Genomic DNA, 16,940 nt, shown 5'->3' with positions numbered 1-16,940 from the left:
CTATGGGTATAGGAGTGAGGACTCTGAGTTCTCTTCCTGACAGTCACTTGCACTGATAGTCACAGGGTCCACTTACACTAGGGTCACCTCCTGCTGGCCGCTCTGGGGATTAGCTCCTTTCAGGTGCTGCACCCTCCTCTGGTGGTCTCTCCACCTGTCATCCTTTCTCACCCTGTGGCCCTTCTCACTCCAAGAGCTACAGCTCTTCGTGAGTTGGCCCTCTGGCCATGTCACTATAGTCGTCCCCTTTTAGGGTATCAGAATCTTTAGGGGCAAACTGTCTCAGGCAGTCTGCCCTCCACTGCCTGGTCTGAGCCACTTCCCCAGTGGCTGGTAGAGAAACCCAGGCCAGCCCTCTATATCAGGTTCCAGCTCAGAGGCCCCCTAGTCAGCACCCAAGGCCTGTACCATCTGGACCTTACTGCCTTTTCCCAGAGCCTTCCTGTACATTCTGGCTCCCCCCGGGTTTGCCAGCCCAAACTCTCTCATCCCAGGGAGTAACTGCAGGCTACTTGCCTCTGCAGCCCCAAACACACCTGCTACGGAGAGACTACTTCCCTGCAGCCCATAGCTGTGCTCATCTTCTGAGCTTTATACAGGCCACTCCTGTTCCTGTCCAACTGAGCCTCATCTCTAATCAATCCTTACTCCTCCTCCAGGTGAAACCTTGGCCTACCTAGCCACCTTAATCCCTTCAAGCTTTGTGTGGGGTGGTCATCACAGTGACCTTGAGTAAATGACCAACTTCCCTGAGTTGGAGTTTCAGCATCTGTATAATGAGGGTAATAATGAAGATGGTCAGAAAATGAGTAAAAAAGTCCATTTTTAATGAAAATATTTTCATAATTTTTTTCCAAATAGCTTCAGATGAGAATATGTTCCTATATTATAGGGTTGTTGGTAAAGCTTAGTTTGTTTTTGGAAAACTGTTTTCAGATCCACAGAGGGAAGGAAATATATTAGCACATATCAAAACTTTTTTTTTTAAACTTTGACTTGATTTTTCTTCATCATCGAAGGCTCCTATTGTACTAAACTTGAACTTTATACTTCTCCCCATTTCTTAATTATACAAAAAACTGTCATTAAAATATTTAAAAGCTTTTTGATGTGTCAAAAAACTCCTCATAAAAATTACTGAACCAATTGTCCCTTTGCAAAAACAAACAAAACCCTAAACACCACAATTCATATTTTGGTTGAAACAAATCATAGCAAGACTCAGCACAAAAGTAAATTAATGAATACAGTGAATGAAAATAGACTGGAATGCCTTTCTCTAACTATACAGGGCTTACTGCATTGAAGTCTAGCAAGGAAAGCAACAACTCAGAATGAAAAGTGAAATGCTATAGTGCAATAAGTTTGGAAACTGAGCATCAACGAAACTGCTGCAGGATAATTTGGTTAATATTTCATCAGTTGGGTTATTTATTGGTTAATCATTACATCAACACTTATAAGATGGGTTTCAAGCTAGATTTGACAATGATTCTCCTCTGCTTATGTATTTTAATGAGACTGGATCAGAGAACAGAAATTACCATTTTCATGCTTCTCTACACATTAGTACTAAGCAACCACCTGTCACTGCACATATGAAAAGTCTGGCTCTCCTAGCACTGTAGAAGATAGTTTGATTGCAGAAGACAGATCACCTGCACTTCAATGTTCAAAGCTGCTCTATATTTGTTTTTCAAATCCAGCAGATTTTAAAAGCTAAACTCAAAATAAGAATTAAAAAACTATAGTAATTCTACAGAGGTGAAATTGTACATCCTACCTTAATTCTGGCATTAAATTACAATCTAAAATAAAATGTATGGAATATAGGATTTGTTGTTTGTTTATGGTAATAACTCTTTCTCTATTTTGCCACTCCACCATAGAAGAAAACCTTAGAACAAATTTTAATGTCAGAGGGCACAAAGTACAGAATTAGGAGTTATCTTATCTGGTTTCTCTTTCCATTTCTTGTGTGACCCAAGGTAAATCACAGCCTCACTGTGCCTCGATGTCCCCATCTGTAAAATGGGGATAACAACATTACCTTCACCTCATATTGTCATGGAATTAATTCATTACATTGAGTTTGTCATATGGATAGTGCTATAGCAGTAGTTCCCAAACTGTGGTCATCCATGAAGTACTTGATAATGGTCCACAGGGTGCTGACTTGGCATAGGGTTCTGGCTCTCCTCATTCCCAGCTACTAAATAGCATTTTTCAAAAAGCTAAAAGAACATTAAATACTTTCCAAATAATCCATTGCTCTAACTGCTGTGGAGATGCAATGTCATCTTGACTGGGAGTGGAGATGGTGCACACACGGAGAATTACACACAGGAGAGAGGATGGTCCACGAAACAATCTGGTTATTAAGGGGTGCTCCACAAAGCTTGTCTAGAAGCCTGGTGGCATCAGGTGTTGAGCTAAGAATCACATGGGGTTTTGGCTCCTCTTCTGAAGATTTTGTATCTTCCCCCAATATTCACTAGATAAAATGACCATCAGCCTTCTCATTGATTCGTATTAATATGGTGGTTTGTATCCAGCAGTGAAAACAAAATGACCTCATCCTATCCCATCTGATAATGTGAGAATGACATCAGAACTCATCCAGTTCAGGACTTCATATATAGATAGGTCTGATAGGGGCCCAAGGAAAGGATTATAGATGTCCCTTATGGCTTGCCAAGGAATTCCTAGAATGCAGGTGAGCCTGTGGCAAGAGTTCCAGAGACAGACGATATCTTGGTGGTCTCAGGAAAGACTTTGGAACATCAGCAAACTCTGCTTAGAGGAAGTGCCAGTGCAGGCCTGGAATGAGGAAGGGGGTTATATTTAGGTTCTTTCAGCATTTAGTGATAGTCTGATGTTAGCTTAGGGATTGCACTGGCCACAAGGAGGCTCAGAAGTACTCATCCCTCCATATTAATTGCCTGGAACTTGTTGTAGACTTATTCACAATTTGACAAAGACAGACCACTTGATTGTGTAACCTGTTGCACAGACAACATACCAACCATTCTGTATATCAATTACACAGTCAGTACTTACTCTCAATAGCAGACAGCCCTAGCAAGTAGATTCTGGTAGCTGTTTCAAGACCTAAATTTCAATTCAGGCAGAGGAGATTGCAGGTTTGAAAATTACAGCAGCTGACAGTAAATCAATCACATTATTGGATACTGGATCTACAGCAAGAAAATACGCAAACATATGCAAAACTAAGAGTCCCTGGTATTTGGGACCCTTGGGAGTGAACTTCTTGAAACCCAACTTTTCAGCCAGCTGGATAAATTGTACAGCTGGAGACAGACCCAACAGGCTCTAGCAGTGGATTCATTCCTGTTGTCTTGGATCCATTTGCTGTCCCTCCATTTATCATGCTCACTGTTTCTCATGTAAGGCAACACTAATTCTGGTACCATAGTTGACACCAGCAGGAATTGCCATTCTCCAACCCTATCTTATTCCCGGAGTCGGGAAACATCACTGCAGATCCAAAAGGCAGGCTGCACACAAGTGTGATAGCAGATTCTCTCCTCGAGGCATAGATTTCCAGAGTGCCCAGGGTGTTGTCCTGGGGCTAGCCCATGTTGTACAAGACAGAAAGGTATTTAATTCAGCCTGCTCATTCTACATTTGCTGGCTTTTTTCATGACAAACAGATTCTGTTTATATATCTGTGTGTTTGGTGATGCAATTCCTTATTACCACCCTCACCCTTTACTGGGGAAGTAAGACATAAAAGACAATTAATCTGTTCAGTTTAGCCATTCATTCAGACTGACATAAGGTCAATTTTTGAGTCAAATCCACATGGGGTGTAATGTGAAATGGTTCAGATCTCTGGCTCCCAAATACACAGTTCTCAAGAAAGCAAGGAAGAGGAATACAGAATTAGGTCTACATCTCTAATGGCACCATAAGTGATGGTGCATAGGATCCTGCTAAACTATTTAGCTGCTCTTTAGGATTTCAGGAGAATCAACTGCCAGCAGCCTGCAATGTGCTTATACTTTTGTACAACAAAAATATTTCCAAAGATTTCTAACTATGGATACTTTCATGAGACCTTAGCACTTTGCTGTTTAGAAGCAGCTGAGTGGAGCAAAGGGAGACAGGTGGCTACTGCAGACACAAGCAGCCATATGGCACCTGCATTTTCAGCTAATAAATGAGTCTGGCTAAAAGATCTGGCTGATTTTATACCTAAGCCCTCAAATTAAACTGCCAAAATAAAGCACATATCTAGTCATTCTACTGCACCCAAAAAACCCTAAATGATCATACATCCTGGTACCACAACACAGCAAAAACTGCACCTGACATTTGGATCCGTGTAAATAAAGCACATGTAGACACTCCTACTGTGCCAATATAATCCAGATCATGATGCATCTCAAAACAAGAGCACAGCAAACCCCCTGGTCTGGCTTGTGCATCCTGATCGATCCAGCCAATTTTTGACCTCAATCCTCCTAAATCTCTTGCATAAATAGAGAGGAAATGTAGATGCTCATCTTACACCTAAAAACCCAACAATACTGCCCATCAATGCATCCCAGAATAAAGGTGCTGCAAAAAGCTAGATCCTGCCACGGTTTGTTTATTTGTTTCTCCATCAGCCAAATTCCACTGCTTGAATAGAGAAGATGTTCACCCACTCCTGCTGCACATATAAATCCAGAGCTTGTGTCCCTATGCAACTGCGCCACAAAGGGTTAGATGTAGCAATCAGATTTTCCCCGAACCTGACAAATGTTGGCCACACACACAGAAATTGCACCATCAAAATAGAGACAAAGTATCGCTGCTATTAGCTGCAAATGCACTAAATTTAGACAGTAAAACTAAGGGACGGGTGGGAATACCAGGTGTGATGCAACCAAAAATTAGCTCGGACCAGGAGGATACAGGTGCCAGTGTCGCGCTTTTGGAGTTGCTTTGTGCCAGGAAGCGCAGGGGGTGCTGGCTTTGGGGGGTGGAATCTTTCTTAACAAACTTCCCAGCAGTGTAGGAGGCAGTGCAGCAGCCAAGTCATCATTCCCGCTGGCCTGTCACATCCCCCGCCGCCCCCGCTGAGAGACCGACAGCCCTTTAAAAAACAAATCTCCGAGTCATCAAATGACAAGGCGAGTGCCGGAGGGTGTTGTGACTCCAGCAGCAGCTGCCCGCCTTTCCTGCCTGCAGCAGCCGGGCAGGGGCGCTCTCCCCTCGGAGCTGCCGGCAGCAGGAGCAGCGAACACCTCCCCGGCGAGTGGCTGCCCAGGCAGAGAAGTTCTCTCAGCCCCAGCCGAGCAGAAGGAGGCGGCTCCTGCGAGCTTGGGGGGGGGGAGCGCAGAACTCGCCCGGAGCCGCCGCTGCCTGGACCTCACCCCGCGCCCCGGCCAGCCGCTCACTCCCTCCTGCTCTGCCGAGCCGCCGCTGCTGCATGAGGCGCTCCGGGCTGGTCTTCGGGGCCACCTGTTCCGCTCTCCTCCAGTCCGCATCCGCGCCCGCGCCCACTCCCCCGGCCGGCCATGAACGCCTCGCTGGGCAATCAGACCGAGGCGGCGGGGCTCTTCTTCGCCAACAGCAGTGACTCCCTGGAGCGGGCCCTGGGCTGCTGCACCCAGGCCTCCGTGGTGACCGACAACGGCTTCGTGGTGACCGGCCCGGACGAGAGGAGCCTCTACATCATGCGGGTGGTGCAGATCGCGGTCATGTGCGTCCTCTCGCTCACCGTGGTCTTCGGCATCTTCTTCCTGGGCTGCAACCTGCTCATCAAGTCCGAGGGGATGATCAACTTCTTGGTGAAGGACCGGAGACCGTCCAAAGAGGTGGAGGCGGTGGTGGTCGGGCCCTACTGACAGCAAGTGCCTCCCGCTGAGGATCCGGCCAGGAAACAGGTGGCACTTTCCGCAGGCCCTCGCTGCTGCTGCAGAGGCCACGGGTGCCTTTTGTCCGAGGGGGTCAGCCCCACCCCGGGAAGGGGAGCGGAGGCGCCTCGGGACCCGCTGCTGGCTTGGGGGCTCTGCGACCGCTTGCTGCCCGGGGACGCTCCGATGCAAGCCACGGTTCTCCCGCGGCTCCTGAGCAGGGCGGCTGGGGGGGAAGGACATAGCCCCAGCCAGGCAGTCAGGGCGCGTCTGTCTCTTCTGTGTGTTACAGGGCCAGAGCTGAGCCTCTTGGAGCGCCTTGTATATAGTGATTGTAACGCACTTTGCCGCTTGATTTAAAACGGGGGTGGGGGTGGGAAGGAAATGCTGATTGTCAAATGTTAATTCCTGTTTTAGAGATTTTCCTTCCACGGTTTTTCATACGTTTGATAACAGCCAGGACGCTGGCTCGGCAGTTCGTTGCCTCTAAACAAATAACACTAACACCCACCATGTGAATGTTTTGAAGTTGTCTTTCTACTGTAGCGTTTTTTGTAGCCAGGGTCCGAGTCCCTCTTGCGCCTGCGGGAGCCGGCGAGCCTGAAGGCTGAGCCCTCGCTTCTTGTCTATATGAATTGCATGGTTTACACAGCGAAAAGCGCTCGGGCGGGAACTGTCTTGGTTTGGTTTTTCTGGTTTCATTTGCTTTAATAAATACATCTTAAACTTTTAGACTCTGCGGTCTCAGTAGTCCTTTTGCGCTTCCACAAACAACGATGAAGTTAGCTGAAGAGGTCTGCAGGAAGGAATACAGCATCTGGTCTGCACTTTGATAGCTCTTTGCTCTTCAGCAGAAAAAAAGGTTATAGAGGAGGGGGGGGGAAGGGGATAAGACATTTTAGAAAACACAAGAAATTCTACTGTTGCAACACCTAGATAATCTAGAGGCAATGCCATTTCCTTTGCAATTATATTTCTTTTCCAACCGTTTATGCGGGCAGTGGGATTAAAGTAATTCAACAAAACTGAGGTCAGTTTCAATCAAGTGTAATTTCAAGGCTCGTCCTCAGGTGTTAGGAAGGAGCTGGGAGAAAGGATACGCGTCTGCCACGATATGATCCACCATGGAAAACATGTTACGCAGCTAATAAAAAGTGAGGAGTAGTGATCTGCTAGTAGTCATCACTACTAAAACTATTTTTAGAAAGGGAACTTTGATGAAAAAATATCGACTGAATCGCTGTCCGTGGCAAGTCGATTTAGACTGAAATATACATGTCCAATACCTCGTCTTTGCAACTCAGGAATCTTCCGTTTTATTTTCCTTTTTTTTTAAAATTCCTTTTTAGCAATAATGACAAATAAGGGCGATTAAGGCTTTGTGTGCCGAAAACTAGCATACAATCTAAAAGTAAGATCAGCACTTAAACAGCTTCTAAATGCTGAGTCGTGCCAAGAGCCAGAAATGTGCCTTGGTTCATGACACATTGGTTCTAGCCTTGGATCGGTGCTATAGCCCGAGTTTACGGCTTGGGGGGAGGGGGGGAGAGAGAGTGTGTGTCCCAGAATATTTTCAAAAAATTAGATAAAATCCTGACTGAAAAGTGCCTCATTATGGTCACATTCCTTTAGGGTAAAAACTACACCCTAAAAGGTTTTGAGTCTTCAGTGTATTTATTTCCTTTAAAAGGATAAGAGAACATCCTTCTATGTGGAGTTTTGCATGCCGGTTTATCAAATCCCTAGGGGCTTGGACTACTTGCTACTGGTAAATCAATACATCTGCATTTGCTCTAGAAGTAAAACTGGCATAAATGCTGTCACTGATAGAAGGCATGCAAAAAGACTTCAGCAACCTGTCTGAAAGCCAAGTGTCTCTGTCACTGACGTACAAAATATTTAAGCAAGACTTTGTTGACTGCTATTTTAAATTCCAATATGCAAGCAGACCATTTTATTTTTTTCTTAGACTTTTCTTTAAAAAGTTTTTTAAATGGTGCTTGATCCATCAAAGGCTCATCAAAAAAGACATCTGATTTGACCAGGTCTATTGTCTCAATCAAGTTATTAAAAAGTTCCTGCTTCCGTTGATCAAGGTAATATTTAATAAATACAAAATGCACAATCAAGTTAAGAGAGGATGAAATTGAGCAGGTTCTGAGACTATAGTTCCACTATGAATAATATACTGATAAATAATGAAGCAAGAAACAGAATTTACACAGTTCAACTCAAACCACAAGCAGAAAATTCCCTGCAGCTCGACCATGCACTCATTCGTTCACTGCATTTAAAGGAAAGACAAGGAACAGATCTGCCTGCTTCCTCTGGAATAAATGTGCTATTGAATTTGTTATTGAATCAAAGTAAAGTCACGTTACTGAGATCTTTCAAATGAGACATTGGCAAGAACTTTAGTCACAACTCAATCTTTTCCTTAATTCACCTTTCTTTTTTGTAGCTGGCAATGCAGTTGGCTGACAGAAGCAATAACTCTGAATGTATAAAGTTTACTCATTTGAAACATCACATCTAGACAGTGTTGCCAATAACCTGAGTTGCAAATGGTACAGTAGCGTCATGAAACATCTGGGATATGGCCCCATTCAACTGTGTTTATGACGCATAAACACTTTAAGAGTAACATACTATTGACTAATCTCTTCCAGAAGCCACAACATTTCCACCATTGAAAATCTAAAAGATGAAAAACCTCTATTCTCGTAACAAAACAAAACATTAGCAGTAGGTGATTTACTGATCAATTGGACAGAATACCAGAAACCTGGCTCCAGCCCAACCAATGGATCTTTTATAAAAAATAAGCCCCCAGCTCTAACAAAATGTTTGCGACTGGTACATGACTTCTTCTTAAGCTCTTTATAATGACCATTTCAACTTGGAAATTGTGTTTGAAGTTTTTGTTCAACGTTTCTTGCCTAAATTCTTCCCTAGTATTAATCCCAGCAGAAACCCAGAGAAGCCATAAGGACTTCGCATATTATAAATCAGAAGTAGGCAACCTATGGCACCGGTGCCAAAGGTGGCACACCAGCTGATTTTCAGTGGCACTCACACTGCCCAGGTCCTGGCCACCAGTCCGGGGAGCTCTGCATTTTAATTTAATTTTAAATGAAGCTTCTTAAACATTTTAAAAACCTTATTTACTTTACATACAACAATAGTTTAGTTATATATTATAGACTTATAGAAAGAGACCTTCTAAAAACATTAACATGTATTACTGGCACGCGAAACCTTAAATTAGAGTGAATAAATGAAGACTCGGCACACCACTTCTGAAAGGTTGCCGACCCCTGTTATAAATGCACAGAATATCCCACTATTGTCTATGCTTCTTGAGTATCAATGGCTAGTCGGAAGGAAAAGGAAACTGAGGGGAAATATGTCTCTGAACCAGACACAAATAACTGTCCCCCAAACTAATTTACGCCGAGATTCTGATAACTACAATCACCTCCATTCTTCTACTATGGAGGAAATCATTTATTTCCCAACTCTCACTTATCTTCTAGACATTGCTAAACACACTTGGGCACCAGCAGGTCTTGAGACTGATGGGCAGTCAGCTATGTGAAGAAGGTACGTAGCTTCTTTAGACCATTTTACACCTCAGTCTAGAGGAGGTTTTAGGAGAGCATTTAGAAATATCTCATTCATGAAGTTACTCCTTTGTGATTTCAAACAAGCAACAACATGTGAACTCATAGAAAACACCTCTAAGAAAATATTATGGGTTATGGAAAAGTAACTAGTTGGAATACCACATGATATAATATCAGCACTATAACAGATGATTTATTTCCCTGATACCTTGGCTAACTGCATTGTTAATGTTTTATGGAATGCTAACTTATTTGACAATAAAATTGGTTTAAGATTTCAGAAGAGTTTTGTGACAATTCAGTTATAAGATTATCTCAAGAGCGCACACACACTTTCTGTCTTGTTGCTTTAATGGCAGCAAAGTACTTTAGCCCCCAAGCTCCAGGTTAATCTTGCATCCTTTCATTTTCCAATACATGAAGCTCTTGGAGAAAGAAAGAAGTATTAGCACTTAGTGAAACAAAATATAAAATTGGCACCAGAATAAAGGTCCTGGAAGGAAATTTTCTATTATACATAAAAAATGCTGGTCCCATTGATGTTCATTCAGTGACTTTAATGGAGCCAAGGATTTTATCCTAGGACTTCAATCTGGGTGCCTGTTTTCAGTTGTTTCACAGAGCACAATGCCAAAGAATTCACACAGTTACAGGAGCGTGCAGGAGAATTGGAATTTTATTCCACTCCACATTCAGATTATTTGCCATCCCCTGGATTTGAGATATATCTATATCTACTTTGCTTTGTTTGAAAGAAGGGTAAAGTCAATGGAGTTGTACAGGAGTAACAGAGAGGAATTTGGCTTTATTTTTTACATTTGCTTCATGTGTGCAAAACAAGATAGAACAGAAAATAGATTCCTTACGTATGTAATTCCTTCAGTTCTGTGGTAAAACAAAGCCCTTAGAAAACCTATACAAATTCCATTATGTCCCCTTCCTCCCTATCAACTAACAGCACATTTCTCTTTTGTGTCTCACTTGGCTTTTGCATCTTTCCTTGCAGCTGGCTATGGAATGCTGGTTTTGAAACACCACTGAATCATTACAGATTTCACCCTCTCTCTAAAAGCTGGTTACAATGTGTGATGAGCCCTCAACACAAGAATCAAACACTGAAACATTTTGCACAGTGTATTAAATGGGTACACTTATTACGATAGCTCCAGCAACTGCAATTGCTTTTAGATATCCCCATTTAAATGTTTTCAGGCTAAATTTGTCTAGATGGCTGTGCAATTTTAATTTGATGCTCACCATATTATAGGGGCAATAATAATCAAATGAAAACTAAGTATCTAGAAAATGTATGCTTCTTCTGGTAAAATACATACAAGCACTGGGTCTTGTTATGCATTTCTATTTAGGCAAAATTCCCATTGATTCCAAAAGGAGGTTAGCCTGAATAAGTAGTGTAGGATTCTTAGTGTTGTCTATTTGTAGTTAATAAACCAGGCTTTATTGTAAGTGACAGGCTCAGCTAAATTATAAAGGCATATGGGTACTATCATATTTATCACTTAAAGTGATGATAGACTCATAGATCATTTCATATATCCAATATATTGAGTACTTTTTTTTATTGGATTGGAGAGCTTTAACCAATCATAATGAAATGACAAAGAGTCTGGTGGCACCTTAAAGACTAACAGATTTATTTGGGCATAAGCTTTCGTGAGTAAAAACCTCACTTCCGAAGAAGTGAGGTTTTTACTCACGAAAGCTTATGCCCAAATAAATCTGTTAGTCTTTAAGGTGCCACCAGACTCTTTGTTGTTTTTGTAGATACAGACTAACACGGCTACCCCCTGATACATAATGAAATGGTTTCTCCCAATAAAATAGTTATGTTATGTAAGTATAGAGAACACATTTTAGTATTGATCTTTAGTTGAGAAAATTTTAAAACATTGAGTTTGAGTCCACAGTATCTATCATGAATCATTAAAGAACACCTCTCTCTCTTTCTTTTTATTTTTATTTATTTATTTATTTTTGGTGCATGCATAAACAGATTTTGCTGCATGAAAGATCCATTGATTTCAGCACACCATGACTCCAGGTGACTAGTATAGTTAAAGAAGCCTCAAGGAACATCATGTGTCTCAGTTATTTTGTATTCAAGAGCAATGGTGACCTCTCCACAATTGACGTTTAGACCTGCTGTCCACTAGGAACCTAAATTTCCCACTGGTCACCTCAAAAATATACTCAAACAAGATCTATTCCTCTTCACACCTTCATATGTGGCCAGTGGCTGGCAGCCCTTTTTTTTGGTGGGGGTGGGCGCTAATATTTTAGATAATTCTGTTTCTCCTGATTTCCACTGCATTGGGGCGCTTCGTCAATTGCTCCCTGGTACTAGTACCCTGAAGCTGCTGTAGTCACTGCAACTTTAAACACAGCCCCCTCTGTGGGGAAAAAGGGAAAAGAACAGCTGCAGAAGTTCAGACCTTACCCTCACTTCTCCTCTGGCCCACCAATGCCCAACCTCCCTGTGTGCTGGCGTGCAAAGAGCTGGGCTCCATGCCTTAGCAAACATCCTTTGCACAATCCTCTGAAATTCTGCCCCCTTCTCCTTTCTGTTTTAGAACTGGAAAAACTTCAACATGAGGAAAGATTGAAAAGAATGGGAGAGTTTCATTTGGACAGAAAATTAATGAGAAGGGACATAGAAGCATCTAAAACAATGAATGTTATAAAGAGGGTAAATCAAGTGCTCCTGTTTATCCTTTTCATAATACATGGAGAAGGGGCCATTTAATGAAATTGAAATGCAGCAATTTTAAACCAGATAAAAGAAATCCTTTTGATATATATTCAGTGCATGATTGGTCTGTGGAACTCATTGCCACAAAGTACTCCTGTTCTTTTTGCGGATACAGACTAACACGGCTGCTACTCTGAAACCAAAGATCTTAGTAAGACTTTTTAAAGGAATAGAGATTTCATAGAGATAATGAGAACAGATAAGGTAAAATGTTTTTATAAAGGATATAAATCCTCATGCTCGAGGGTATAATCCAACTACCAGTTGACAGTGGTGAGGAAGCAACTTCCTCTCTGAGCAAATTACTCCATAACTGTTCACTATGGGATTTCTTGCTCTTTCCTCTGAAGCATTTGACACTGGCACTATGGGAGACAGGATCCTAGACAAGATGGACCCAATGGTTTTCTGCAGTAATTCTTATGCTTATAGGATATAATAAAATTTGAAAATAGCAAAGTCCCCTGCCATTCCCCTGGTGTAGGAGCCCTCATACAGTATTTCTAGGGCAAAGAGTCACTGAAAACTTTGTGCTCTTTGAACACTTTGCAGCTCCATTTGGGCAGTGTAGGATGCTGCATCACCTTTGTGTAACACTCCTTTACTAGCTTTGAATCGTCCCATTATCCGCTGCAGATTATTACCCTAATTTCATCCCAAGGGAATGATGCATTTACACTGTCTGCTCCAGACCCTCTTCCTACTGCCAATTTCCCTTACCCCATTCTCTCTACTGCTCTTCCCACTCTGCCAAGCCCTTGCCTTCATAACTGTCTGAAATTCTCCCTCTCCGCTTCTGCTAACCCATCAACACATATTCTCTGCCATATGCATGCTGTCACATCTGCCAGGGCCTCTACTGCCATGCCCCAATTTCTGCTTCAGCCTTGCTTTCCACTTCAAACTCAGTCGCTCCTCTCCACTTTCCCCACAGCAACTGTATCACCACAAATGTACCTTTGTCTCTGCTCCAAAGTCCTTCCTCTATAATTAAGACTTGTATTACGGTAGTACCCAAAGATGCCAATTAGGGTTGGGGCCCCATTATGCTATTATTACTAGCAGACCTCACTACCAATAGTAGGGCCTAGAGCAGGGGTGGCCAACCTGTGGCTCCAGAGCCACATGCGGTTCTTCAGATGTTAATATGCTGCTCCTTGTAAAGACACTGACTCTGGGACTGGAGCTTCAGGCGCCAACTTCCCAATGTGCCAGGGGGTGCTCACTGCTCAATCCCTAGCTCTGCCACAGGCCCCACTCCACCCCCTCCCCTGAGCCTGCTGTGCCCTCGCTCCTCCCCCTCCTCCCCAGAACCTCCTGCACATGAAGAAACAGCTGATCAGGAGGTGTGGGTTGGGAGTGGGAGGTGCTGATTGGCAGGGCTGTCATTGGGTGGGAGGCACTGGGAGCGGGGGTGGGTGGAGCTGATGGGGGGCTGCGGATATATTACTGTGGCTCTTTGGCAATGTACACTGGTAAATTCTGGCTCCTTCTCAGGCTCAGGTTGGCCACTCCTGGCCTAGAGGCGGATCGGGGGCCCATCATGTTCAGCTTTGTGCAAAGACATAGTCCCTTTCCTGAACAACGTGCAATCTAAATAGACAAAACAGACAAAGGGTGGGTGGGGAAACAGAGGCAAAGAGAAATAAAGTGACTTGCCCAAGGTCACACAGCAGTTCAATAGCAGAGCCAAGTAAAGAATCCCAATCCAGTATTGTATCCACTGCATCCCTCCACCTCTTAGGGTAGATCTACACTTATGGTAGTGTGTAGAGTACAGACACTGCACACCCAGCTAGCATGGATATAAACAGCAGTGCAGATGGTGAGGCACATCTTCAGTGAGTAGCGTGCCCCATACACCTGAACCTTAGGGTGTATACCTTATCTGGCTCTCTACCTGGCCAATCAGTGCATCCCACATCTACACTGCTAAAAATAGCAGTGTAGTGTCCTGTTGCTTCCCAGTTGCCAGAACCTTTCACTGTAGTGTGTAGCTAGGCACCATAGAGACAAATGTAGCTATGCGCTGCAGTGAAAGGCAGGCTGCGTCCACATGTGTAGTGCCTGTACTTTACAGCAGTGGTTCTCAAAGCTGGTCCACCGCCTGTTCAGGGAAAGCCCCTGGCAGGCCAGGGCGGTTTGTTTACCTGCCACGTCCACAGGTTCGGCCGATCGCGGCTCCCACTGGCCGTGGTTTGCCGCTCCAGGCCAATGGGGGCTGCGGGAAGGGCAACCAGCACATCCCTTGGCCCATGCCCCTTCCCGCAGCCCCCATTGGCCTGGAGCAGCGAACCGCAGCCAGTGGGAGCGGCAATCGGCCGAACCTGTGGACGCGGCAGGTAAACAAACCGGCCCGACCCACCAGGGGCTTTCCCTGAACAAGCGGCGGACCGGCTTTGAGAACCACTGCTTTACACACCACCGTAAGTGTAGACATAGCTTTATATACAGTACTTGTACTGTACAGTGCTACTTGCTGTGTGTGACCCTGTAACCCCCATATTCATCATTTGTATGTGGTTGTGATATTTCATACAGAGCATGCCATGTAAGATACCATATGAAAGGTCATGATCTGCTGAAACTCATTGTTCTGTCAAAATATGTGTATCATCATTGTATATGGAATTATGATATTCTGCTATATAGTCATTATTGAAATATGTTGTGAGTTTAGGAGTCACCCATTGCTAGTTCTCCAGTGACAACAAAGGAGGTGACCCATACCCAGGCAGGCATTAAACAACCATTGACCAGCAGGGGAATTGTAAACAAGAAATCTACAATTCAGTAAGAGACACTTGTGCAAGCACCACACAATGGGAATTGCTCAACTCTGTGACTCAGCAAGGCCTACCAGGACATGCCTGGGCCAGTATCCTTCCAGGGACATGGATTGAGAGTATAAAATAAGGGACAGTGGCATCATGAGATCACCTCCCTCCTCCCCCACTTTCATTGAAGGCACAAGAATGCAGGGAAAAGTAGACAAAGACTTTGAACTGAGGAGATTGGTCCCAGGCTGAGAAGGAAATTCAGCCAGTGTATTAAGAACTGTAAATTACTTGCAACAACCAGTGTGGTGAGAAAAGCTGTTTGATTCAAATCTTGCTTAGTCTGAAATTTAGGATTTAGAATATGTGTTTACTTTTTATTTTTTTAAGGTAACTATCTCTGACCTTTATGCCTACCACTTATAATTACTTAAAATCTATCTTTCTGTAGTTAATAAACTTGTTCTAATATGTTTTATTCTTACCAGTGAGTTTGTCTAAAACTGCTTGGGGAATCTGCTCAGATTACAAAGGCTGGTGAATGTCCTTTGACAAAGTGGTGAACTAATTAATAAGTTTGCACTGTTCAAGAGAAGGTCTGGAGCCGTGTTAGACTGTGTGTTTCTGGGGTGCAAGGCTGGAGGCTTGAGAGATTTGCTGGTGTTTCCCTGCATATAGATCATGAGTGGCTTGGAGAGCATTTATGCAACTTAGTTGGGTGTGCCACTTCATACTGGTGGCTGGGTGATAACAGCACCTAGAAAGATTTGCTGCTTGTCACTTGCAAAGCATTGTGAGAGACAGACGAGGCTGGAGAGTTAAGGGGTCACAGCAGTCCCACAGTTCCAGGTTGTACCCCGGGGATCCCATCCCTCTGCAAACACACAGGAAGACATGGTCCCTGCCCCCAAAGAGTTTACACTCTAATTTTAAACAAGCTACAACAAGTGAATGACATGAAATTTAGGAAAGGGTGAAGAGGACAAGAGTAACAATAAGAAAATGCAGTTGCACAAGTCAGCTATTGCACAACTTCATGGTTCTCAGCTAATCTGAAATCTTTGGTTTGTTTGGTATTAAATAAATGAAATTTGATATCCACAATAACCTAGCTATCATTAACTGGCTGGTTCCTTGTAGGCACCATAGAAAAGGTGGGTCTTGAAAAGGATTTTGAAGAATGAGTGGACCTTGGCCTGAATAAAAATGTTAGCACTATGTAAATATAGCAAAGTCTGATTTTGGAAATGTTATGGAGGAAAAAGCAATAGGATTTGGATACATGCCTGATTTCTCAGATAAAAAAGGGGAGTCATCAAATTCTATCAATCCATCCTCCATAACATTTCCAAATATCAATAATTTCCTTTTTGTCTAGTAGACAGATTCAAAGAAGAAGTGAGAACAACTGGCCAGAGAGATTAATTTAGCTGCCACCTTTTGACTGGACTGCACAAGAGCAATGTGTGTGTCAGGCATACCAAGGAAGATGAGAAGGAGTCTGTAGTCAATGTGGGAAATTCTGAGAACTTGAATGACAGGTCAGAGCTCTTGAATTTCCTGAGTGACAGGAAGGAGAATGTGGCAAATAGTGGTGTAAGATTGGATGAATAAGGCAAATCATAAGCAGAAAGGGTGATTTGAAAGGTTTCAGTATAAATATGGTGGTTGAAGTAGTGCATGCAGATGAGATCACTCAAAGTGTATAGTGCAAAAAGGGGTGGGGAAGGAGAACCCCTTCAAAGAAAACAGAAGAGGAGAACCAGCAACGACAACATCAAGTGAATACGAGATTTAGAGAGACATTTTGATTGACACGGTCAAAAGGAGGAAGAAGATGAAGCAGAGATCGAAAGATCTGTCCAGGAAAATAATCTGAATCCTTCCTGAGAGCTGATTC

General features: G+C 43.3%; 1 protein-coding gene across 1 annotated transcript; it reads left to right on the top strand.

Annotated features, from left to right (window-relative positions):
- The first annotated feature begins 812 nt into the window (after positions 1-812).
- Positions 813-6,599, top strand: RPRM (reprimo, TP53 dependent G2 arrest mediator homolog). The gene has a single exon (XM_005296469.5). The coding sequence runs from the start codon at positions 5,529-5,531 to the stop codon at positions 5,856-5,858; it is 330 nt and encodes a 109-aa protein (XP_005296526.1). The 5' UTR covers positions 813-5,528; the 3' UTR covers positions 5,859-6,599.
- Positions 6,600-16,940: the final 10,341 nt, after the last annotated feature.

Source organism: Chrysemys picta, chromosome 11, assembly GCF_011386835.1.
Source record: "Chrysemys picta bellii isolate R12L10 chromosome 11, ASM1138683v2, whole genome shotgun sequence".
NCBI classification, from domain to species: Eukaryota; Metazoa; Chordata; order Testudines; family Emydidae; genus Chrysemys; species Chrysemys picta.
Note: the sequence above shows the minus strand (reverse complement) of the source record. Positions and strands in the feature narration are given on the sequence as shown.

Coding starts and splice junctions, on each gene's coding strand:
- RPRM (XM_005296469.5), top strand. CDS start 5,529: ATGAACGCCTCGCTGGGCAATCAGACCGAGGCGGCGGGGCTCTTCTTC.